The sequence below is a fragment of the Caretta caretta genome, chromosome 2, assembly GCF_965140235.1.
Source record: "Caretta caretta isolate rCarCar2 chromosome 2, rCarCar1.hap1, whole genome shotgun sequence".
Taxonomy (NCBI): Eukaryota; Metazoa; Chordata; order Testudines; family Cheloniidae; genus Caretta; species Caretta caretta.
Window position 1 is genome coordinate 10,200,439 of NC_134207.1, and position 26,321 is coordinate 10,226,759.

At 39.0% G+C, this 26,321-nt stretch overlaps 1 protein-coding gene across 9 annotated transcripts in view; it reads left to right on the top strand.

Moving 5' to 3' along the window:
- Window positions 1–26,321, top strand: part of PTK2 (protein tyrosine kinase 2) — a 381,820-nt gene that overhangs the window by 261,732 nt on the left and 93,767 nt on the right. For 7 of the 9 annotated variants that reach the window (XM_048841744.2, XM_048841743.2, XM_048841741.2 and 4 more), the window contains 2 exons: window positions 20,412–20,429; window positions 25,136–25,192. In XM_048841744.2, the coding sequence (XP_048697701.1) occupies window positions 20,412–20,429; window positions 25,136–25,192 (75 nt within the window). The remainder of the gene's footprint in view (window positions 1–20,411; window positions 20,430–25,135; window positions 25,193–26,321) is intronic. The other 2 variants (XM_048841738.2, XM_048841740.2) reach the window with 1 other exon arrangement.

A 26,321-nucleotide genomic window follows, 5' to 3' on the forward strand; every position in this document is an offset into this window, starting at 1 on the left:
AAGCTTTTCAAGATGACATTGGCTCTCTTTGAAGGGATGGCCATTTCCTCAGAGGAAAATGTAAAAGTAGTTGAGAGTCCCTCTGCAGGATACATCATCTTCTTGATGCACAGGGATTTGGATGTGTATTGCCTAGAAATGGTTATATACCCGTGTATAGAGAAGCTTTACAACACAAGAGAATATGATTATTATGCCGCACTACTGTAGAGCTATATTGGTTGGCCACAGGCCTTAGGTACCAATTTTGGGACCAAGTGGGGTTTACAATGGACATTGAGCTGCAGTCTTAATTATAGAGAGGCTACAACTTTGCCATAATATTTTTCAACTTGTCACAAATTGGTGGCATGCACAGAAGAAGCTATGGAGTTCGTAGCTCTAGTTGATGGTCCATCATGCTATGTAGAAAGGGCACAATGGTATTTGGTTAGTGTGTCTCTGATTAAAGCTTTTTTGAGACTTTAGCCTTTTTAAAGAACATTATATTAACTCTGCTTCTGCCTGATATTACTCCTTCTAAGTGAAATAAACCCCTCTCTGCATAAAACCCAATTAGACAGACTTTTGTGCAGGGAAATAAGCATGGAAAAGGAGATGGAATTCATACACATACCAAAATGGCGGGCTGCCACACAGCATCACCAGGGCTACTGTTCCAGCCCATTCCCTTGAATAATAACAGCATCTGATCCTTCAGTGCCGAATAAGCAGGGTTTGGTGGCACTAGATCCATATAAGCCTGTATCCTGCAGCTCCTTCCCCAACCAACTAAACAACCCTCTAAACTAAAGTGAGACACCCCACGTGACTCCTCCACCTAAACTCCCTCAACACAGCCCCATTGCAAGTAAAAGTGTGGTAGGTCCTTGGGATATCTGAGTATTTCACTCTCAATTCTTAATATATTTTTATAAAAACATGAAAAACCCAATATATATATATATATATATATATATATATATATATATATATATATATATATATATATATATATATATATATAAAATAAAATTAACAAGTGCACATATCTCATGATGAAGCCTTCGAGTCTGTCATGGAGGTCATGGAAATCACGGATTCCGTGACTTTCCATGATCTCTGTCACTTCTGCAGCGGCCGGTGCTGGCTCAGGGGCTGCCTGAGCCGGGCAGCCCCTGGGCCAGCAGCAGCAGTTTGGGTGTATGGGAGGGGGCTCAGGGATAGGGGCTGGGGAGTGCCGGGGGCGGGGGCGGCGGCACTTACCTTGGAGTGGAGGGCTCCTTGGCTCCCACTGGCATGGCCCTGCAACTCATAGGTGGAAGAGGGGCCAGGGGGTACTGTGCACTGCCTGCGCCCACAGGCCTCACCTTTGCAGCTCCCATTGGCTGCCGTTCCCGGCCAATGGGAGCTGCGCAGCTGCCGCTTGTGGCAGAACTGGGAGTAGTGCACAGAGCCCCCTGGCCTCTCTGCCGCCTAAGAGCTTCAGGAACACGTGGAGTCAGGTAGGGAGCCCCTTCCAGCCCTGTCAAACCCCACCCCCGAGCACCAGCAAGTGTCCTGGGCCACGTGCTGCTGCCCCTGCCCTCAGCAGCAGTGTGGTCCCAGACCACCTTCCCCACCACCCACAGCACCCCTGGACCATCGTCCCCAGAGCACTCGCACCCCCCCACCCAAGTTTTAGTTAGGGGTATATACTAAAAGTCATGGACAAGTCACGGGTTGTGAACCCGTGACCTGTCTATGACTTTTACTAAAAATACCCATGACTAAATGTAGTCTTACTTATGATCTGTATGACAGGGTGATGTCAGGGTCCTGCCATACCCCATCCCAGGTAGAAGCAGAAGAGAAGTTCTCCAAGCGGCCTAGATTGTCTTCCCCTGCAGCCAATCGGGGCCAGGGGGGGCCGTATAAGAGGGAGCAGCAGAGACAAGAGTCAATCAGTTGCTGCCTGGAGCTGGAAGAGTAAGAACTGTTCCTGGCTGGCTGGAAGAGCAGCAGGACCACGGACAGCTCAGTGTGGGTAGGGACCAGGGAAACTAGGAAGGATCTCCTGCCTCCGGATGCAGAGACTGAGCAAGGACAGCCCAGGGAAGGCTCCAGGAAGACAGTGTCTCCAGGGAGGAAGCCCTGGGGGTGAAGGGCATCGGAGTCTTCCCAAAAGTGGTGGGAGTGGGGGCCTGGCCCCTGCCTTCCTACTTCCCCCGGAGACCCCTCCCCTTCACACCAGGGGCCCACCCTCGCCCCTCCTCTTCTGCCGGAGGCCCTGCCCCCGGCCAAGCCGGAGGAGGGCCAGGGATTCCCACCCACCTGTGGAGAGGGGAGCTGAAAGCATCCCCCTGCCCATGTCCCTGGGTGCCCCACGCAGGGCAGGTGGAGGGACCCAGGCTCCCCACAGCTGTGGGTGTGGCTCTTACCATGGCCAGGCTGTGGCTCTGAGGACCCTCATCCCCTCCTGGACAGAGCTGGGTCAGGGAGAGCCATGTGGGCAGCTGTGGTAAGCTGATGCAGCGTCGTGGACCCTCCACCTCCAGTTGCCCTGGGCCGGGCGGGACTCGGGTTGGGAGCTGCTGTCAGTCTTCCCACACCATGGGCAGGTTGAGGGTCTGCATAACTCCCACAACAGACGGGGCTCCACGCTGGCCTGGCCAGGGGGTGTGGCATCAAGCGGAGGAGGAGGGAGGAAGGAGGCAGCCCCCTTGGCCTCCCCCAGTTCCGGCGCTACTGCTGGGGGTGTGGCCCCATTCCAGGGCTGGAAGAGGGTAAAGATTGTATACCCCGGAAGGAGTTCATTCTGTTCCACCTGCAGACATTGTGTGACTCGGTTGGAGGTCTGAGTCACTGAAGCCCCACCAAAGAAACCATCGACCAAGGGGGGGACGCTCACAAGAGGTGGGTGCCACGCTGATACAGCACCACAAACTGAGACTGCAGGCACTCGACCAGGGGGTGCTTGTGAGAGGCAGGTGCCGGCCCATTTATAACCTGTTGTTCTAACCCTTGTACTCATATGCCTCTCCATCCCCAGTTACATTATATCTGAATTAGTGTGAATGTCTCTGGGCAGAAACTTGCCTTTGATTTGTTCTCTAAAGCACCATGCACGCTTATGGAACTATATAGATAGGTTGTTGTAATGTGATCAGATGTTTTGGTATGATGATGTTATGGTCTTCTAACCCCATAAGTCTGGTGTTTAGGGTCAAAGTAGATATGAACGGGAGACAGACAAGCAGTGCTCTGAGACCAACGGCAGAGCATTGCACACTTGTGCACACACAAACAGAAGTAGTGTGTGGACCTGTTGTTGGGAATCACTTCTCTAAGTGATTGGCCTGTAAACTTGAAGAAACGACGGTGGGCCTAACTAGTAGAAAACAAAACAATTTAAACCAGCAAATCTCTTCCCCCCCACCCCGCTAAGAAAGCCAAACAAATTTTGTATTTTTATACTATTTTGTTTTTATTTTATAGTGTTTCAGGTCATCTCATACTAAAACATTGTGCCTTTGTGTTTCATATTGAGTTATAAACCACCGGAAACAATGACACTGCACAAAGATGATTCATGCAATCCTGCTTATTACTGATTTGGAGGTTGAGGGGGAGGTACTCTTTCCTGTGAGGTGACATGAAAGACTATCCAATACTTTCTGACCTTTGTTTACCCAAAATAAAGTCATGTTACATGTCCTCTGTCAAGCTTGGCACAGATATCTTAACACTGAATTTATACCATAGACACAGATTGTTAGCATGTAAGTATGTGGTATTTTGGACATATTTTTCCTCAGGAGATGTTCTCTTTGAGAGCCTCTTGTGCTCCCTGAATGTATCAATTTGTTTCAGATGAAGTAATGTTTCATGTTGACACATACAAGTGGCACTCTTGTTGAAATCTGTATCTGATATATGGTACTGAACAATGAAAGCAACAGATGTGCATAATGCTCAGTTAACACCAGAGTTGCAGATCAGCAGAGGCTGACAGCTGACAGCATCCAGTGCAAAACCATCTGTGGATGATGCCATAGTGAGCTGCAGAAAAAGAGCTTTTCTCTGATGACATTTTAATGCTTACATCCAGAGGTTTCAAATAAGACAGGCCTTTATAGCTATCTGACAGCTGTACCCTCCTTCATGCACTTAATAGCTTGAAAGCATAAATTCAGAATTTTGCTGCTTGTTTTCATTGACATTGCTGTTCTTTGTTTAGTATTTCCCCAATATTAGAACCTCAGTAGCAAAATTTGAACTGGAGATGCAACAAAAAATAGTTATATCAAAGTTTGCCAACCAGCCATATTTGTAGTTTTAACACTCTTAGCTGAGAAGGACAGTTTCAAAATGATTTCTCTACCAAGCTAATGAGGTACTGATTATAGCTAAAGACCAGACACTGCCATTATTTGGTTTGGGGATGCACTACATGTTCAAATGGATATGTTAAGCCAGGGGTGGGCAAACTTTTTGGTCCAAGGGCCACATCTGGATATGGAAATTTCATGCTTGGCCATGAATGCTCACGAAATTGGGGTTGAGGGCTCTGGCTGAGGGTGTGGGCTCTGGGGTAGGGCCAGAAATGAGGAGTTGAGGATGCAGGAGGGGGCTCCGGGCAGGGGGTTGAGGTGCGAGGGAGGGTGAGGGCTCTGGCTGGAGTGCAGGCTCTGGGGTGAGGATGAGGGGTTGGGGGTGCAAGAGAGTGCTCTGGGCTGGGACCAAGGGGGATCAGGGATGGTGCAGGGAGTTGGGGCATGGGAGGGGGCCAGGGGTGCAGGTTCTGTGGGGCACTTACCTCAAGCAGCGGTATGTCCCCCCTCTGGGTCCTACGTGGAGGCACAGCCAGGTGGCTCTGCATGCTGCCCTGTCCGCAGGCACCACTCCTGCAGCTCCCATTGGCCGTGATTCTCGGCCAATGGAAGCTGCGGGGGCAGCGCTTGAGGCGGGGGCAGCGTGTGTAGGAGCAGGAAGGGGGACATGTTTCTGCTGCTTCTGGGAGCCGCGTGGAGTGGGGCAAGGCCCCAATCCCACTCCCCAGCTGGAGCGGGGCAAGCCCCGAAAGCCGCTCCCCAGCGGGAGCTCGAGGGCTGGATTAAAATGTCTGTAGGGCCAGATGCGGCCCCCGGGTCGTAGTTTGCCCACCCCTGTGTTAAGCCATTGGCTATACAATGTTAAACTGTTTCTGCAAGATTTCTAGCTTTTTCCATGAAATATCTGACACTCCCTAAAGTGTGTTTGGCCCAAGTGAAAGCAAGCACCACCTTTTCCATGGTATTTTGGCATTCCAAGGTCTTCAGAGGCATAGAGTACATGAAAATGAAAAACAACAAGCTGGAAAGTTACCTGATGTTTTTCTAGCCATAAGCAACAAGGTTCCTTTCATACTAAGGTGAATGAGCAGGTTGGTTCCAGAAACCTCTCACCCATAGTTGGAAGCAGCATGGTCTGGTAGATGGCAGGGCTGGGAGTCAAAAAATGTGTGACCTTGGGCACATCACTTCACATTTTTGTGCTTCAGTTTCCCCACTGTCTTGCCTGTTTAGATCCAATGCTGTTTGCAGCAGGCACTGTCTCTCGCTGTGTGTTTGTACAGTGCCTAGCACAATTGGGCCCAGTCTCAGTTGGGCCTCTAGGCATTACTGTAATACAAATAATGAATACTAAATCTTTTTCAGTCACAACTCACTAAATTTATCTATACATAGGCGTATTTTACTTAATGTACTTTCTTCAACCGGATTACAGATTTGTTGTGACCGTGTTGTTGTTTTGATTTTAGTTATTATGGAGCCACAGAAGTGACTCTGCATCATAATCCCAATTTTCATCCCCCTTGTGTGTTTCATGCTGTGCTGCTGGTAAACTGATACTGTATGTATGGTATCAAGATAAATACATCTAATTTAAAAGAAGTAACACATGAGTTCACTAAAGTCTTGTTGACTATACTGCAGGCTGTTCTGCTTGGAGTCTTCCTTAGCAAATGGTCTAGTCTAGTCTACAGGAATTTGTCTTGGCCAGCAATTTGTTTCTGAACAGCAAATATTAGCTTTAGAAAAGACATACACTACTTCCAAAAATAATAATTTATTCACTCAGTTATACTTATTATATGACTCCCTTCACAGAAATTAAATTAATGCATCTTCAGTTTACTTATGCCTGTTTTAAATATATTTCTTCTAAATCTATGTATCTTATTCACCCTTTATATGAGTATGACTAGGAATATTAATTACCATGCTTTTATCTCCTTGTGGTCAACCTCTGGCCATTTTTTGTGCCTTGTTAATGCTAGGAAATCCATAGGCAGGGATTCTCCTAATCCTAGCTGTCCAAATCTCTCATAGGGACTATTCCACAGGCACAATGTAAGTGGAGCTAGAGACCATGGCATCCCCGGATTGGTGCTTTGGGCCCATTGAGCATGGTCCATGCTTTTTAGTGTGGAAACTTCTTGATCAAGAATGGCCACTCACACCCACATCCCATACACTATTCCTGGGTAGAAAAATATGTATGCAGGGAGGGAATGTTGCATGGAGCTGTAACTGGCTGGAAGGTGGACTTGTAAGAGGAAATTCATTAAAGATCTCATTTAAACCCTCAAAATAGGACTCTGTGGTAAAATTTAAGTGGTTGAGCAGCTGGCCATATGCTGTAGTGGTGAACTTCTTCCGTAATGAAATACAGCTTTTGCAGCGTTCATAGATTCACAGATTCCAAGGCCAAAAGGAACCATTGTGATCATCTAGTCTGACCTCCTGTATAACACAGGCCATAGAACTTCCCCAAAATAATTCATAGAGTCTAACTTTTAGTATTAGTATGTGCCTATTTGGAGGGGGAATTGAAGTGTGACCGAATCCAGGATTTTATGTTTTAGTCAAGAATGAAGTACAAAACGCAAGCAGATTAAACCATATTGGTATAAAGTAGTTTAATTTCTGAAATCATAGAGCATTTCCCTTTAATGGTGAGATGAGTGGCTTTCTTTGAGAAATATACTGTGATCTATGGAAATTGAAGGTGCTTATCACCTGCTGTAGTGACCCCCAAGATAATTTACTAATTTTTGCTATAAAGTCATAGTTAGATTTATAGTAGTATAATTTTAGTCTCTTAAAGTACATATTGTGACTGAACTCTCAGTAACTCAGTATATACTAAGTTACTGCGGTTCTGTCCTAATGTGCTAATTAAGGGGTGGAGCCTCAGCTGGTGTAAATTATGAAGTCCATGGAGCTATGATAGTTCACACCAGCTGAGGATCTGCCCCTAAAACTTCAGCAATGTTATTCAGAACTTTGAATTTCTTTTCTACATCTTAAGGAAAGAAGGGATGTAGAAAGAAAATTCACTCTTTATGTGAGGGGTTTGAATCATTTTAGTTCAAAAGATTTAGTATGTGTTAAAACAAATATGATTTAATTTGTATAAAAGAAACGAACTATGGATGTTTTCAGTTGCTTACTGTAGATCAAAATGAAGCCAATCAAATGTTCATATTTTGATACATAGTGTAGGCAAAGATGTCACAAGCTAAGTTAATTTCAGTATTATAGCACCTAAAATAAAAAACTGCTTTTAATGATGATGCAGATATGGCCTGCAAAAGTGTGGGAGTGGGGGGAGACCAGGCTAATTACGAGCAATGTTAAGAGCTCAGGGTGAAGGGCAAACAAGATTTTATTTAAATTTAACATTTGCTGGCAAAGCACAGTGCATTCTCTGTTTTGTGACCCCTGTGCCCAAAATGAAAGTCTGTCTTCTGCTCAAGTCTGAAAGACTTTCTTGTGTAAAACTTACATTCCCACAGAATTATTAAACTGTAATTGGGGAAAAAGGTGATTTTTGCCCACAGCTTAAAAAGCTTGACTTTCTGACATATGCATTTTATCAGGTCACTTCAAAATGAATGTGCTGTTTGGTAACAGAATTATTTCAGTGGAGAATTTTGAAGCCTTAAGTGTTTCTTCTTTGCACTTGTAGCTATATTTGGTAAAACAATTCATATTATTTTTTTTTTTTAGTTTCAGAATTACCTGAAAATACCATGCTTAATAACCTAATGAAACACTCCTGTGATTGAAAAAAGAACCTAATCCTTGTTCTGATGCTGGCTCCCTCTGTGGCCTTCAACAAGTCACTAGTCTCTGTGCTTGCAGTTGATATCTCTTGAGAAGTGTGAGATGAGTTAGATAGGCATCAACTATGAAAAGCAAACTTCCTTGGCTTTGTTGATTTGTGTCATAACCTTAATATTATATTTTAAAACCAGGGCCTGATTTACCACTGTGTTATTCTATTGAAGTTACACTAGCATAAAACTGGAGCGAGGTGGTGGCAAATTATCCTGGTTTCTTCCAGTTGGTCAAATTCTTCCCATAAGTACATGGACATAATTTCCTTTGACTTGACCAGGATGGACTTTTGTATATGAGACTGATTGTTAGATTGTGTTGGGGATTCCTATCCTTTTTCCTGTGTTGCCTGTCCTTTTATTTTCCTGCTTTATGATATTTTTTCTACCAAAAACCTGTCCAACTTGTGTGTGTATGTGTGTACATGTCATGTGTATGGGTGTATTTATATACACACACTGAGGAGTTACTATTGATTTACAAGTATGGCATTCATTCAGTACAAATATATAAATATTTATAGGCACCTTGAAATTCAGTCTATTGCCCCACTAGGTTGCAGTTTGTATTATTATGATCTGTTGTGGCGTTAACTTGCTCTGTTTACAAAGCTGGGGGGCGGGGAAGAGGGTTTTACTAAAAAAAACCCAACACTTTATGAATTTATGAACATATATGTGATCTAGTTGGTATTACTGAAAGGTGGTGGTACTGTTCACATTTGTAGAATGTTAAAATCAATTATTATAACCTATTTAAGAAGGACCAAATGGGTAAAAGGGGAGGGAGAGAGTAGCACTCTGTCAAAAATGGCATTGCCTGTTTCCAAGTCACTGACAACTCCGAAGAAAATGATTTTGGATGCTTATGGGTCAATGTCCTAATAGAAAAAGTACAGGATGAGGTATTAGTTGGTGTCTGCTACAGACCACTAAATCACACTAAGGAACAGGATGACCAGCTCCTTACGCACCTATCTATAATTTTTACGGTGGGGAAACTGTGTGATTATGAGAGACTTCAATTGGAGTGACATATGTTGGATATCTCATGCTGCAAGTACTAAAACATCCTCAGAATTTATTATTATAGATGACGGTTTCCTAACTCAAAAAGCACTGCATCCAGCACCACGGGAGAATCCTGTGTTATACCTAGTCTTGAGAGAGAAAGAGGATCACAGAACTAAAAATTAATTGTAGCTTAGGCAGTGATCATGACTTGATTGCATTTGTAATGTGTAAGTAGAGTAAAGTCCATACCAGTAATATATATACTTGGAGCTTTAAAGGGATCAGTTTCACAAAGCTGAAACAATCGGCTGCAAAGAAGAGTTTCATCAGAAAAATGAAAAGGAGTACTTGTGGCACCTTAGAGACTAACCAATTTATTTGAGCATGAGCTTTTTGTGAATGATAATTGGGAATCATTTAAGAACCACTTAGTAGATGTCCAAAAAGCCACAATCCTTCAATCAAGGAAGAAGGCTGTACTGGTTAAAAAAACAACTTGGAAGAAAGGGGAAGCTAGTAATCTATATAAATCAGAAGCTAGGAATTTTAGAAAATTGATAAGAGAAGTAGAGATGCACGAAGAGAAACCTATGGTCAGCAGAGGTAAGGACAATAATAACATTTAAGTATATTAGGAACAGAAAGAATTATAATAGTGGTATTGGTCCATTGCTAGATGGAAATGGTAGAATTATCAATAATAATGCAGAAAAGTCAGAAGTGTTCAGTAAATATGTCTGTTCTGTATTTGGGGGGGGGGGAGCAATGATGTAGTCATATTGATGATGATGATGACATTCTTTCTGTTCCACTAGTATCTCAGTAGAATGTTAAACAGCAGCTACTAAATGTTAGACAGCAGGTGCACATAACTTGCATCCAAGAGTTTTAAAAGGGCTGTCTGCGGAGCTTGCAGGATAGTTAAATGTTCATTTTTCAATAAATCTTGGAACACTGGGTAAGTTTTTCAGAAGACTGGAAGAAAGCTAATTTAAAAAAAGTATTTTAAATTTTTTATTTTAACAAGGTAACTGTTACTCTGAAACCTGGAATGATGTGGGTCATTATAGGCCTGTCAGTCTGACTTTGATCCCAGGCAAGATAACAGTGTGTCTGATGTGCCATTCAGTTAATAAAGAATTAAAGGAGGGTAATAATGCGTATCAACATGGGTTTATAATAGATTTTGTCAAACTAAATTGATATCTTTTTTTGATGAGATCACAAGTTTGGTTGATGAAGATAATAGTGTTGATGTACTAGACTTCTGTAAGGCTGTGGTACCATTGTTGTGCTGTGGTACCCCACAACATTTTAGTTAAAAATCTCTAACAGTATAAAATGAACATGGCACACGTTAAATGGATTAAAAGCTGGGTAACTGATCGTTCCCAAATGTAATTGTTTTTCAAAACATTCTGTTAATGCAAAGGTACAATAAAAAGTCAGCATACTACACGTATATTACTTATTCAGGATCAGGCTAATATTCAGAGAACCGAGTTAAAGATTCTGGTATGCTGGCTGGGGAGCCCTCCTCCTCTGAGTACACTAAGAAGGGTGACCAACTTTCTAAATACCTATCCTTTTTGGCAATTCTCTTGTGCACATACTGAATGTGAAAGCTTTTTTGTTACAAGAACAGTCTATATTTTACTATGCCACAATTCCATAAAAGGAAGTCATATTTTTCTAATAATATGAAATACAAAGTTTTGCTGCTAACAATAAAAAAAAATTGTCATTCTGTTTAAAATATAGATCCTATACTGGCACATTAAGTAAGCAGGTCAAGGGATCACTTGGAAGCTGACATAAAATAAATCAGTAATTTATAAAAATTTTCTTTACTGGTTTATATGCAAATTGCAGATATATATATATAGAGAGAGAGATATGTAGAGATATATATAGATATAGATATATTCCCTTTCCCATGTAGAGATCCACTCATCCAGATCAATTTCTTTGTCCAAATCCCTCTCCCACCTTTTCATCTGGGTTGTTTTCTTATAATCATCTTTTTCAATTAAAATTATATGTATCTTAGAAATTAAACCTTTTGTTCCAACTTGCTCCTGGATCAGCTTCTCAAATGTGGTTAGTGTCTAAATAGACATCCTTGTACCCAGATTTCACAATAAAACATATTACTTATGCATGTTTAAAATATGGGATGTTTATATTATTTATATGGTCACATAAATCTTGGTATTACTTAAAATCAGGACCCAAGAACACCTGTCCAACCAAATTGATAAATGTCAGCTCTTACCCACAATGAATAGTCATTTTGGTATTTGCTAGAGATAAATTCCTGATTATTAATGAAAGTAACTAACAGAGAGGGCCTTGGTGACAGGAATTTTCAAAGCTGCTTGGTGATCTGGATGAATGGGTTATTTTTTATTTTTGGTGTCATACCTTTATTTTTAACCGAACAATCATGATGAATAGCTGTATTTTGGCTCCATTCTTGTTCAAGGTTTACCCAGTGTTTGGTCTAATCTGAACCTAGCTGATCACATCTTTTAACTGTGATGCATAATAATAGTAATAGTTAATAAATAATAAACTAGATTATGGAAAGCTAGTCCACTCCATTTTTTAGACTTATACAGAACATTAGAATTCACCCTTTGTCTTTTATGTTTCCAAATGAATTTTAATAGCGCATCCTGCCATGTTTTTAATGTCATATCAGGGATACCAATAGGGATACACTGAAACAAAAACAACTTTGGGAGGAAATTCATCTTTACAAAGGCTGTACGTGTTAGCCAAGAAATTTAATATTTGTTCCGTTCCTCAAAGTGTATTATTATTTTATTCCACAGTGGAGGGTAATTTTCTTTAAAAAGTGTTTTATTTTTCTCCACAATATTTGTTCCAAAATATTTTAAAGATTCCTTTACCCATTTAAATGTATGTAGCTGACAACTGTTTGATCCTTTCAGGAATGTTAATTCTTAAAATTTCAGGTTTATCGTAATTTATTTTGAATCCCGATACCTCTCCTGATTCCAAAGTCAGTTGTTCTGTAATTTTTAATGAGGCTCTTGATCCTGCAAATATAACATGATGTTGTCAATGTACAAATGTATTTTGTGTTCTAATCCAGAAAACGTTTTGATGCCCATAACCAAGGGGCTGTTTCTCATGCTTATTGCAAATGGCACCATTGCCAAAGCAAACCCTAACTCATACTCCTAGAAAAATTAAAAGAAGGAGATTTATGACTAAAGCAGATCTCAGAGATGATTGTATAGAGTCAATATGCCCATAGAAAACTAATTTCCAAAACCAGATCTTACCCAGATTTGTCTGAGGTACTCCCAACTTCAGCCTGTTAAAAGCTTTCTCAGCATCCAAACAAAGCAGCACACAGGAAGAATTGCTAGAATTAATATCATAGAACAAATGCACACTTCTTCTGATATTTATCAGCTAGATGCCTGCCACCAACGAATCCATATTGATCAGGGTGAATATATTTCGGCAAGATGAAACTCAGTCTGTTTTGTTAGCACCTTGGCATAAATTTTAGTATTCACATTAATTAAAGAAATAGGTTTGTACAATTGGTAAGATCTTTTCCTTCTTTAGGAAAGAACTTTTGAATCTTTACATGAATCCAGAGTCTCGTTTCCCTGCTTTATGCCATTAAACAAGTCAGTTAAAGTAGGGACCAGCTCCTGCTTGAGAGCTCTATAATACTTCCCAGAAAACCCATTGGGACCAGGAGCCTGATTAGATTTTAAATTCTTAATTATAACTTTAACTTCCTCTACAGCAATTTGCCTATCAAGAGCTGCCACATCATCCTCTGAGAACTAAGGTGGTTTCACTCTTCTTAAAAATCTATTTATAAGTTCAGGATTTGGTTGCTCTGAAGCATACAAAGTAAGGAAAAGGTTAGCAAATATTTCAGAGATCTGTTTGATGGCAGTTACTAAATCTCCCTATTTATTTCTAATCAAATCCTTTTTCTTTCGTAACTTTCTGGCTAAAAACCTACTAGCTTTATTGCCTGTATCATAATATTTTTGTTTAATATATCTAAATATTTGTTCCACTTTACCAGTTTGTAACAGGTTAATCCTCCCTCTTTTCTCAGTTATTTTCCTATACACTGTTTTAGATTCTGTAGATTTATGTCTGCCTTCCAAACAGAAAGTTATTTAACCAAACTATTCTTTAAGAGCTCAATTATTATAAAGGCTAATGCACAAAATGAGTTACACCTAGCAGGGGACATAAAAGGCAATAAGAAGAGGTTCTTTAAATACATTAGAAGCAAGAGAAAGACAAAGGAAAATGTAGGTATTCTACTTAGAGGGGAAGGAGAGCTAATAACTGATTACAGCAAGAATAATGAGGTGTTTTAATCCTTCTCTTGCTTCAGTTTTCACTAAAAGGATTAATTGTGACCAGCTGCTTAACATAATTAATATTAACAACAAGGGGGAAGGAGCGCAAGCCAAAATAGGGGAAGAAACAAGTTAAAAAAAAAATTAGATAAGTTAGATGTAATCAAGTTGGCAGGGCTTGATGAAATTCATCCTAAGGTACTTAAAGAGCCAGCAACAATCAATCTTGGAAACATTATGTATTATCTTAGACAACTCATGGAGGACAGGTGAGGTCCCAGAGGACTGGAAAAGGGCAAACATAGTAAGTATCTTTAAAAGGGGGAACAAAAAGGACCTGGGGAATTAGACCAGTCAGCCTAACTTCAATATCTGGAAAGATACTCGAATAAAATATTACGCAATCAGTTTGTAAGCAGCTAGATGATAATAAGGTTATAAGGAATAGCTAGCATGGATTTGTCAAAACAAATTCATACCACACCAGCGTAATTTCTTTCTTTGACAGGGTTATTAGCCTAGTGGGTAGAGGAGAAGGTGTGATATATCTTGATTTCAGAAAGGCTTTTGACACAGTCCCACATGACATTCTCATAAGCAAACTAGGGAAATGTTCTCTAGATGAAATTACTGTAAATTAGGTCCACAAGTGGTAGAAATACTGTGCTCAGGGAGGAGTTATCAGTGGTTTGCTATCAGACTGGTAGGACATATCTAGTGGAGTCTTGCAGGGTCAGTCCTGGGTCCAGTACTAGTCAATATTTGTATTAATGACATGGATAATGAAATGGAGAGTATGATTATAAAATTTGCAGATAACACCAAGATGGGAGGAGTTGTAAACACTTTGGAGGACAGGATTAGAATTCACAAATTGGAGAATTGCTTTGAAATCAATAAGATAAAAGTCAATAAACACAGGTTCGAAGTACTTCACTTAGGAAAGAAAAATCATATGCACAACTACAAAATGAGGAATAATTGGCTAGGTGGTAGTATTGCTGAAAAGGATGAGGGGTTATAGTAGATCACAAACTGAGTATGAGCCATGTGATGCAGTTGTAAAAAAGGCTAATATTCTGGACTGTATTAACAGGAGTTTCCTGTTATACATTGAAGGTAACTGTGCTGCTCTACTTGGCATCAGTGAGGCCTCAGCTGGAGTTCTGGGTGGCACACTTTAGGAAAGATGTAGACAAATTGGAAGGAGTCCAGAGGAGAGCAACAAAAATAATAAAATGTTTAGAAAACCCGACCTGTGAAGAAAGGTTAAAAAACTGGGCATGTTTAGTCTTGAGAAAAGAAGTCTGAGGAGGGAATCTGATAGTCTTCAAGTATGGTAAGGGCTGTTGCAAAGAGGCATGTGATCACTTGTTCTCTATGTCCACTGGAGTTAGGAGAAATAATAGACTTAATCTTCAGTAAGGGAGATTTTGGTTAGATATTCAGAAAAACTACTTTTGCCCCAAAACCCTATGGGAGTAATATGCATTGTCAGCTAATGTTGCATGGAATTTCATTATTAGAAAACAAAGGTTTTTTAATATTCTTTATTTCACAGTAAAAAGAGTGCTTATCCAAAAGTTTTGGAATGATGGAAATAGAGAAGTTACATAGACTAGACAAATGCATTAATAGTATGTGTATATCAGGCAATGTTTACTAAATTGTAGGTAAAATAATGTGAAGTATACTGGCTCTACAGAACTGTAATTACTATTGAATAGTAAAGACATAACAAAAGTCTTTGCAAGTGAGTGCCATATAAATGTTGAAAACTAAGGGTCTTATAAAAAAGTGAAGAAAATCCCTAAAGCTCCTTATGGGTTGTCCCCAAAACTTAGCTCCAGCCTTTCATGTAGACAAGAATAATAGGTGGACACTGAAAAGAAACAACTTTGTATTTGGAAGCTTTACAAACATATCCCACCATCCTTTTTTTCTAGAAAGGAAAAATGATAGATTTCTATTCAAACGGAAACATTAGCACAGGCATAACTATTTAATCACAAGCAGCGTTTCAACATGTATATTGTTAAACACATCTATCCATCTACATGAGAGGAGAAATGATCAGATAGGAAATTCAAACAAAATACACTAAGAGCTTTAGTCTGGTCTTACTCAAATTGAGAGGGAAACGTTAGACAAAAACATTCTTAACTACTGGTATTTTCAGTTGCTTGTCTCCATTAGGATCTTTTGCCAAGAGGATTTAGACACCAACGCTTTAAGGTTTTCTGTCTGCTGCTAATGTGCAATATCTTACTACCTCATATTAAAAAGGTTATATTAGCCTTCTTGCACACAAACTATGTCGCAGTGCAGTGAATTCTCTAAGTCTACTAGTAGGCATCATTCTTGATTTTTAAATGCTCTCCGTTGTATACGAATCCAGCTGGCTCACTGTTAGCACTAGACATTGTAACTGCCTGAAGAACCATGCGTGCATGTTTGTCTGTAGGAGTGGCAAAGAGGAGAATGGCAAGTAGGGTGAATTGAGAAGGAAGGGAGGACACGAGCAAGAGAGAGAACAGGGAGATCTGAGAAGTAACTAGAGGAAGAGAAACAGGAAAAGTAGATAGGCAAGAAGACTGATAGCATCTTTATCACAGATGAAGTTGTACCATACTCCTGTAAATCAGGAATATCCTCTTCCTTCTTGGTTCTTTTTAGGGTGCTTTGGAATAGTTAGCTGTGGAATATAACATTTTCTTGAAGTCGTGGTGTACTTTCAGTGGTTTGTGTAATTTGCAGAAACCTGTGATGAAATTATAGCATTTTAATGCTAAATTTGACTTTTTAGTAGTATTGCATAAATTTTGTGATCCAAATTACTTCTGAAGGAATCCTTTCTTCCTGCTCTTGTCTCTCCCCTCTGCTCCTCCCTATTCCATCACTCTCTTTGTTGCAGTGGGCTTACATCACTCATTTGAATGGTCACTTTTTGCACTGCTTGTAGTAATGTTGCAGTTTATGCCTAGAAGTGTTTGGATTTTTCGTTTAGGGTGCAGACCTTTATTAAATACATTGCTTATATAAATTTCATATTGCTGAAAAAGTTTAAAAATAAATAAAATGGTTTATTCCATGATAATTTGTTGAAAGTATATGGCATTTAATTTTAGTGAGCTGCTCTTATCTAAACTCAACTCTGCTTTTATCCAGACTTAGAAGCTTTATGTGCACTCAGTTAAAAGCTAAGAATGCATAGGAGTGTCAGTTTAAATGGCTGGAAGTTGATGTGGAATACTTGAAATAGCTCCAGGTGTTGTGTAAGCTCCTGAAAGTAGTTAGAACATAAAAAACAAAATGACCAAATGAAAACCCACAAAATAAACCTTTAATCTTTCACCAGATTTAATTTGATACCTGATCATAAAGGCAAAGTTTTAAATTGCAGTAATTTATATACAGTAAACAAGTAATGGATTGAGTTTTTCTTCCCAAATCACCAGTTTAAATCCAGACCAGGGTGGTGGTAATTGAAAGCCCTTTCCATCTGATTGCTGTTTCATAGTTTATGTAAAATAGAATGATGGTTTCAGTCAGGGTCCTAGGGAACAGATGTTCATATAACAAAACCACCATCACAAGTAGCTGAATTGTCTACAATCTCAGCAGAGAGGCCAAGGATTGAACTCTCTCTCCACGTCCTACATATCTTGCATTGCCTCTGGCCACTACATATCTGTTCTTCAGTTTCAGCCACAGGCCTTTGCATTCCTCTACCTTTTTATGATTCACTTAAAAAAAAAAACTAGTAGGATTACTTTTCCTTTAGCACATTTAATATTTTATAATGAATGTTAGTTAATTCTGATTGTTCATATTGATGACTTAGATGCAAACTCCTCTAGACTGTTGTAATAGTTGAAAATTGTGTTGTATGTTTTTAAAAAGGTGATTTCCCCTTCATCTTTAATATCTTGTATGCCATATATAATACTGATGTCATACTATTTTAGTCCATAATCTACCCTTTCCTTGAATCTCCATGAGTCTAAAATATTGAATATGATTGTTTTGCCTGATTTTATTGAAAGGTATATGTGAGAAGATGACGAAGTATTTGCATTTGTTTGTAATTACCCTTTCAGGCTTGTTATAGTGGTATTTTTGTTATTCTTCAGGGTGCAGTATAAGGCTTACCCCCTTGTTCCGTTTTTTAATTAATTACCATCTCAGCAAAAAACAGTTTGTGTATAATTTTGAGTCACCCATTCAATTTGTGGGTTTAAAATTGAGCATGAGGCATCCAGATGCCAGTGATGAACATTATACAACAAATAATTTTGCACCCTATATGCCTGCCAACATCATGTGACCAAAAATTTGCATAAAATCGCACAAATTTGCATAAAGTATTTCTGATAGTGTGGGAGCTCGCTGACGAAACCACAATCTCCAGTTAATTAATTCTATGCCTTCCCATTTCGGCCTAGCCCCATATCTGCCTCATCAATTAATGCTGTGCTCCTCAGCTCCACATCATTTTTGTACTTCTGGCCCCCCATTATCTGCCCTGTGACTGGCACACTTCTGATGTTCCTCCACCTCTCTAGGTTCTTTTTTCCTCACAGCTCCAGGGGTGATACTGCACCTCCGTCCCCAAGTCTGGCGGATATAGCTCTAGCACGTGTTCTTGATCTTCCCATCTTGTTTCCCAGGCTTAGAGTTGCTGAGGGAGAGGCAAGGGGAAGCATGGAGGGAGCAGCCGAGAGGAACCAACTCATTACAAGAAGAGAGGGGGGAGGAGGGAGCAGAGCAACCCCGAGCTGCTGGGATTCCTCCTCCTTTTTTGAGTTCCCCTTTGTGATAATGGTATTGGTGCCTCCCTCTTCCCATCCGCCCCTCAAAACTTCTAACAACTCCTGAGGAGAGGAAAAGAGCTCTTCTAGCCATATGCAGCAGGTCTGATTGGTTGCTCCTCCTAGGGAGATGGGAGAATGAGTAGGGGCAATAAGGGGGCGTTTCTTCAAAGACTCTAGATATGCTGGGTCTGACTTCATAGAGGGGGATCACTCCAATAACTGATTTCACAGGAAAATACATTCCAGTGTTGTTTTGGGGTGAGTGTTTTTCATGTTCATGTTACCTGTATTGTGTGAAATGTTTGTTTTTGTTTTATCATCTTCTTGTAAGATTCCAAGAAATTGATTGTGTCCTTATTAGAAGAGTGGCTGCCATTAAAAAGATAGAATTTGCCAACAGTTACCACATAATAGCAGAGCTTAGGAAGGGGATTTAATAAATTTAATTAAATATCAGAGAACCAGTTCTTCATGTGCTTGATAATGGTTGGCATATGTTGAGTTCTTAATAGATTCTGCCATAAAGCACTTTTTCTAAAGTGAAACAAAAAGAAAAATAATTTATTTCTAAGGTGAGGAATCCACTGTAACATAGTAAATATAGTTTATCATTTTAGAAAATTCAAATATACATCATGCAGATGTAGAATTGTAATATAAATATTTTGCTTTTACATTCACGCTTGCAGAAGTGCTCTCAAGTTTGTTTTCTTTTGTTTCCAAATAATTTGTTTCTGTTTTTCTTTCCTTTTCTTGCCTCTTTGTAAAGGAGTCAGTCACTGTCAGCATAAAGTAAAGAAAGCTAGGCGCTTTCTCCCTTTCGTCTTCTGTTCCCATGAGCCACCGCCTAAGGGTACTGCACTGCTCTTTGTACAGGCTGCCTTATTAACCCAAAACGGAATATACTAACTCTGTTACTGTTTGTTTACAATTTTACTCCAGCCTCAGGTAAACAGAGTTCCAAGAATAATCACGTTAAATTTCTGCTGTCCCCTACAATTGGATCTTCAGTGAGATGTGTCATATACTTGATACTATTGTTATAGGAGAGTTTGTTCTGTCGTATGTGACGTGGCAAATGATTTAGTAATTTTAATTGTACAGTTGCTCAGCCACAAAATCCCTCAGCTTCCTTCTTTCAGTGGTAAACTTGGATTGCATTCTTGGACCCCTGATACAGCATGCAAATGAATGAAATAGGATAGCAGCAATAAATGTAATTTAAGATTACATATTGAATTAAAGAGTAAACACAGTGATGCTGGCTGCTGTGTACTCATCCAGTGTTGTCTGGACAGTTTGGGCTGTGTGGGGAAAGGGAAAATGGATGTAATAAAATGTGCATTAATTTTACAATAGAAATGTGCATTTTTAATTTTATTTGTAATTAACGCTTAAAATGCATCACATTCTGGTGTGGATATTTGGGATGGCATAAGGCCTATAGACTAAATCCAGAATATCCGTGTTAATTTGAATAAGTGCCCTATGGACTTGTTCCATTTGTCATTATTTAAAACACAGTTTCATATAACTATAGTTTGTTCAATAAAATGAATATTAAGTTGTTCCGTATCTTGTCAGTGTCTAAGCAATAGCATAATAATACATCCAATGTGAAAGCAGTAGCACCAATTCTAAGTATCTGAAGGTATAACTGTATGTACAAAGCTTTAGTGGCCAGATCCTCAGCTGGTGTAAATCAGTTTTGCTCATCTGGCCTAGGAGCTTTATCTTGGTAATGGAAGCGTCATATAAAATAAAAAATCGACACTTTGTAACAAAATGAATTAACTGGTTCCCCTCCTAAATTCGATTGTTGTATGTCATGCAACAGTCACTAGCCTATATTATGCACTGAAAAGTTTAAATACTCCTCCGTATCTTGAGTTTTAGGGGAAATGTCTTAAATTCCACTACCTTTCTGGTTTCTCTTGAGCTAAGTGTATAAGATAACTGCAGTTTTGCTATATTCTTCGTTTATTCATGATTTTAATAGTGTATATCCTCCCCCCTCCCCCTTCTCTCTCTGTCCCTTCTCTCTCCCCTTTGTTTTTCTCTCTCCTTGCATGCTACCTGGATCTGCAGATGAAATTAGTGGGGACGGTAATATGTGTTTTCTAGTCTATGTCTTACTAACATGCAATATGCGGCCTTTATATCCATATATAACTAATATGCATTTCAGTGATCAATTTTTATACAGATCATAGTATGAAAAAACTCCAACATGCATTAGAGATCAGCTGGTATAGTCAAATATTGCACCTTATGAAACAGCGCTACTGGTATTATCTGCTAGGCTGGGACTGAATAAGGAAAACATTCTCAAATACTGTATGCAGTGGGTTTTGTACCATTTTATCAATCATGTTATCAAGTATGAATTGCATGTGTTTGCAGTGAGACTTTTGGCATGGAGCAGAGGAAGTGTGGGCTTTTCAAGAGTGTTGGTTCATTTTGATGAAGATAACCGGCATAATGTAGACAAAATGAATTAAGTAACTTTTCTTCAATGAGTAACGTCAATAGACATGACACAAACTGGTAAATGATTCCATCAGGTGATGCTTTCACTTCAAAGGCATGCTAACATCAAAGTCCTCTGCTGCCCATTGGTCATATGCCTGGAGTGAAGAGAAGTTGTGCAACACAGAGAAGTTTAGTTTCAGCATATGGAATGTTTGGCAGGTTTTAGGCGTGAAACCACTAAGTTAATGGCAGAATCTTTACAGTTATTCTTAAGATGGTGGAAATTGTAATAATAACGTTATACATAAAATACACTTTGTCCTGTATTTTCAAAAATGAGTAGTGATTTTGGGTGCCTCACTGTATGGATGTCCCCCTTGACACACTATTAAAGAAGCCTAATTTTCCATAAAGTGTTGAGCAGCCACACTCTGAAAATAAGTCCCCTTTAAGCAGTCTCAGATTGGACATCCAAAATCACTATTCATTTTTGAAAATCTAGGGTCACTTACATAATACTATTGAGAAATCAGACTTCCATCAGTGAGTCAATAGTTCATATAACATAATTAGGAAATGAATAACTCCCTGACCTCAAACAAGTATCAATAAGAGTATGAAAAGTGAAAAAAATTAGAAATAAAAGGTAATGATGCTCTGCTGTCCCCTCATTAAAATGTTCAGGAAGTGTTAACCAACTTTTGCTTAGTTCTTTTGGATATAAATCATAGTAAGGTAGCACCACGTAAGTTTTCTCTCTGCCCTTAGAAATCTGTTAGCTTAGTGAGGGCTATTGACCTAACAACATTTGGTCATATTTCTCTTATAAACTCAGATGTTACACAGCTGTTCTTCCCTTATGTGCTAACCTTACTAATCTTTTACTGTGGGTTATATGTATGTTTCATTTCATGTTATACATTAAAGGCAATAATAAATACTTGAAAATGCTGTGAAAGGGGACAGTCTCGCAGAACATTTCAGAGAGAACATGAATCTAGTGTATGGAACAGCCGTGATGAACACAGTTTGCTGAGTTGGCTTTTTCTAGAGCCTAATTTAAAAAAAAAATCTGGATTAGCAAGTAAAACTCTACATAGATATCCCTATTTTAACTACCTTACATTTTTCTGAAAGAGACTTGTATGCATTATGCAATCTGAATGACTCCTGGGTTGGCTGTGTGTATTTCTTCTATAGAGGTGAGAAAGTGCAGAGCTGTTTTTGAGGTTGAGCTGTTTTTGAGGCACTAGCCCTGTTTAATCCCTTATTTCTGTACATTGTCAGGGGCATCAAAAATTGTGTGGTAGGAAATTCTATCTATGAGGACAATGTTACTATCGTAGATTTTAAGGGCTGAAGTGAGCATTAGAATCAGATAGTCTGAGCACCTGTATAACAGAGTGCAAGGAACCCCACCCAGTAACTTCTGCAGCAAGCCCATAGCTTTGTTTGAGCTATAACTTGTCTTTTAGAAAGATGTCCTGTCTTGACTTAAAGACTGCAAGTGATATCTTGGTCTGAGCCATTTGAAGACTGATGGCCACCAATACCCCTGGACCAGATTTTAACAAGAATGGTGGAGGTTCCCACTGACTTCCAAAAGAAGTGCTGAAGACTTGGACAAACCTTTTACTATACCTGTATTTTCTGTACCGTCTAAACTCTGTCAGTTGTGTAGCAAGAAATTTGGTCAAACTCCTGAAGACTAATTTTGCTTAATTATTTACGTACATTTAGTGCACGTTGGACTCGTTGAGACTCTATTTCCAGTTCAACTTGGACAATGTATCGGAATCCTGTAAAGTGACCTTCCGCGGCATCCTGGCTAATATGTCTTCATTACACACTTCCTGATTGAACCTTGATTGTTAGTCTGTAGCAAGAAAGGAACTGATGTTGAGCACAGTTGGGATCCTCAACTGCTCCCAACTTCTATTGTTGTCTTTTATTCTATTAAAAGAAAGCAGCTATTCTTGCTTTTTGAACCCTTTATCACATTTTATAAGTATCACTCCGTATTTTAATGTGGTGATGCATTTCCAACTATCAGTGGGACACAGGTCTCAAAGCACAGGATTTATTTGATTCCTCTTGAAGAAATTTTTAAAACCACAGTAAACTCAAGTCATTCTTCTTGTCCCTTATCCATTCTATGGTATCTCCTCAAGTAACAGCAGATAGAGTAGCTGTCATCAATCAGAAATATTTATCCTGACAAGCTAAAATGATCTCGCCATGTTATTGCAGGAAAACAGAATGCCATATCTCAATACATCAACATTATAGGAAGTTAAATGTTTCTTTTCCAATGGATGCTAATTCTTTAGATTTGCATTTCTCAAACCAAGGCTGGTATCCTGGAGAAGCATCATATCGGTAGCGAGAGAGAAGTAAATGAGCCAAGAGAAAATGGATAAATTAATTTTTCTTTCCTCTGGTGCATGTTTTCAGTTTACACTCAGCAAACTCTTTTACCATCCATCAAATATTCAACACATGATGCTGTTTTGTGGAGTCCTGAGTGGAAGTGACCCATCAAGAAAAAAAAATTAATGGAATTCCCCTGCCAATGTGCTTTATTTTTCTAGAACACAATATATTTCAAGAGGAAAATCTCTCTCTTACAAATGCCTTCATCTGGTAATACCTGAGCTAAGATTTGGGCACCTAAGGAAGTGGGCCTGATTTTCAAAGGTGCTGAGCATGCAGCAGCTCCCATTAATATCATTAGAAGTTGCTGGATGCTTAGTACCTTTGAAAATCAGGCCATTTATTTAGGTGCCTAAATAAGAATTCAGGAGACTAACTTGAGACTCCTTACTTTCGAAAATCTGGACCCTTTTGTGTATATTTAGGCAAGGGCCATTATGGCAGAGCTTTCGAAATTTTACAAGCATACTTGACCTGCTTTTGTGGGTTAAATTTATGCTCTGTGGGAGAATTAAGTGTCCGGTTGTCAGGGAAATGAGCACTTGAGTAGCTACTTTCTCACTGAAGGTGCTTTGGGGCAGGGAATGTATCTCCTTGTATAACTTTGTCACCTAGATTAGAACATTTTGGGAGTTACTGTTACATAAACAGGCTTACCAGAATTAAATGTTTATTTGTTATAATTTTAACAGATAATGTCAATGTTTATTTAAATATTTTTTCTGTTTTTATAGATTTAAATATTTACAATTGCACAAAATTATGGGTTTCAAGCATTTTTTTATTTTTATAGATTTAAATTTTCAGAGTTGCAGGAAATTGGAAGGACGATAATTATTTAATGACAGTAGATGCTGACATTCAAAAAGTTAAAGCTTTATAAATGTTAAAACACAAAATTGTCAACATCACAGCCTTCACAGGTCAAAATATACAAAGTAAATATCCTTAAATCAAATTTTAATAAGTTCTTAAGTGGCATTTTTCTTACTTTGCCTATCTGTAAATTTTAGTTATTATCAATGGAAATAATCTTACCCTGGTTGGAGAATGTATGGTGAAATCAGTGTTTACCAACATTTATTATAAAAATTTAATACGTCCAAGCCCATATATAAACAAGTGCTTAAACAGGGAAAGAAAAGTACTGTCAATTTTCTTAAACTGTCAGCTTTCTAAGAACTGACACTTCGTTAGAAATTTTCTATTCATGAGGTATTGTTTCTCACCAACAAACTTGGAGAATAACATCTGGCAAGTTGTCGAAGTGAATTTCCAGGAAACTATGTAAACTTAGATTAACAGGGAAATAACCATTCCAAAGAGAGAGTACCAGCTCCAGGGATTTTTCTGCCCTACACAAACTGGAAAATCTACACACCTCATGACCTACAGACAATCACATAGTAAACAGTGTGCATTTTGCTGTCCTTGGACACAGTCTGTTCTGCCTGTGTGACACAGCAAGAACTGCAAAAGCCTATCTGATTTGCACTTCACCAAAGAGAAAGGAGTTTAATCTCTTGATATGGGCAGTCTCTGTCCATTGTTAACATTGTTTTTTTATTGAGGAAAATCTCTATAAATGATATTGAGAGGAATTATTTATTAAAAAGTCATGAGTTTAAACTAGTCGATCTGAATTATAGAGTTAATACATTAAAAAATGCATTCTCCTTTTATTCCCTCAGAAACAAGGATGTGTACTGAAACATAGTGGACAGTGAGGTCATCGTAATTTCTGTGCATGTGCAGATTTTAGTCATGCTATCTTAAATGCATTTCCGCAGTGGTATAAAGTGGGTTGTTAAGTACATAGCAGCTTTTATTTGTGGGAGGTGGGATAAAGATTTTTTAAAATTGTTAGCTTGTCTTTTTCCCGAAATTCTCCGATTCCTCCTTTACAGAAACAGATGACTATGCAGAGATTATAGATGAAGAAGATACTTACACAATGCCCTCAAGTAAGTATACTAGTTAATTTTGGAATATTCTTACTTGACTGAAAAGCTTCTTAGATTGCGGAAGCACTAAATTGCATTTCAAAGCCTCACAAAGAAAATGTTCTTTATGTGAGATTATGTTCTGAGGCCTCAGGAATTCTGCAGCCCTTCAAGCTCAGTCTCTAAAGCAAAGGTAAACAAATTCTATGATATATTTTACTGTACTCAATTGTATTACAGTAAAATCCCATCTCATACCAAAACACAGCATTTTCAATTGTGTTGATGACATGGAGGAAAACACATAGCTCTTGTGAATTGATGTCTTCAAAGGCAAAAGGCTAATACACCATCTGCTGAAATTATTTTGTGCCATTGTCGGAAATTGGAAGGCTAGTGTTAACTACCGTAAAATGAAAATCTGGTGTTAAAAGTTCTGGAAGCAATTTATGTTGGGATTGGCTGTGTAATTTTTTATTGCTAACCTGTAATAGAATAGTAACAGGTACATGGATTTGCAGAAAACTCTCACTTCAATCATACCTGTAGCTAAGGAGTGGGATGATGGGGGGAAAACCCAGTGACATAGTTAAATTCATACCCATGTTTTAAACTCAGGAATGTTCAAGGGTATGATTTACTTAAGTCTTCTGCAGTCCTGGTTTCTTGTCACAGCGGAGGGACATTTCATTCACCACTTAGGCATTCAGAATAGAGCATTGGTTTGTTGCTGAGGAATTTGTATGGCAACAAGAAAACATACGTTTATTGAAAGTGAATAATACATTTTGAGTAGTGTACAGAAAATCACTGCATTAATCTACTTTAAAGTAATACCCAGGATCACAGAGAAATATGACAAATGGGATAGTTTATTCATTGTAAAAATGGATATTGCATATGAATAATCATGCAGTCCTTACTAGGATGAGAACTTTAACCTGTGGGCTCCTGCAAGGTGCTAAGCACTTTGATCTGATGAAGCAAAACACTAAAACATGCCTTTAACCCTGGTCATGAGAGAAGTCCAATTCAAGTCATGTGCTTACATGCATCTTGCAAGTTTGAGCCCTGCTTCAATAAAGATTGCAGGATCAGGCCCATGATTTGTGTTAGTACAAACATAAAATCACTTGGGTAAGTTATCATT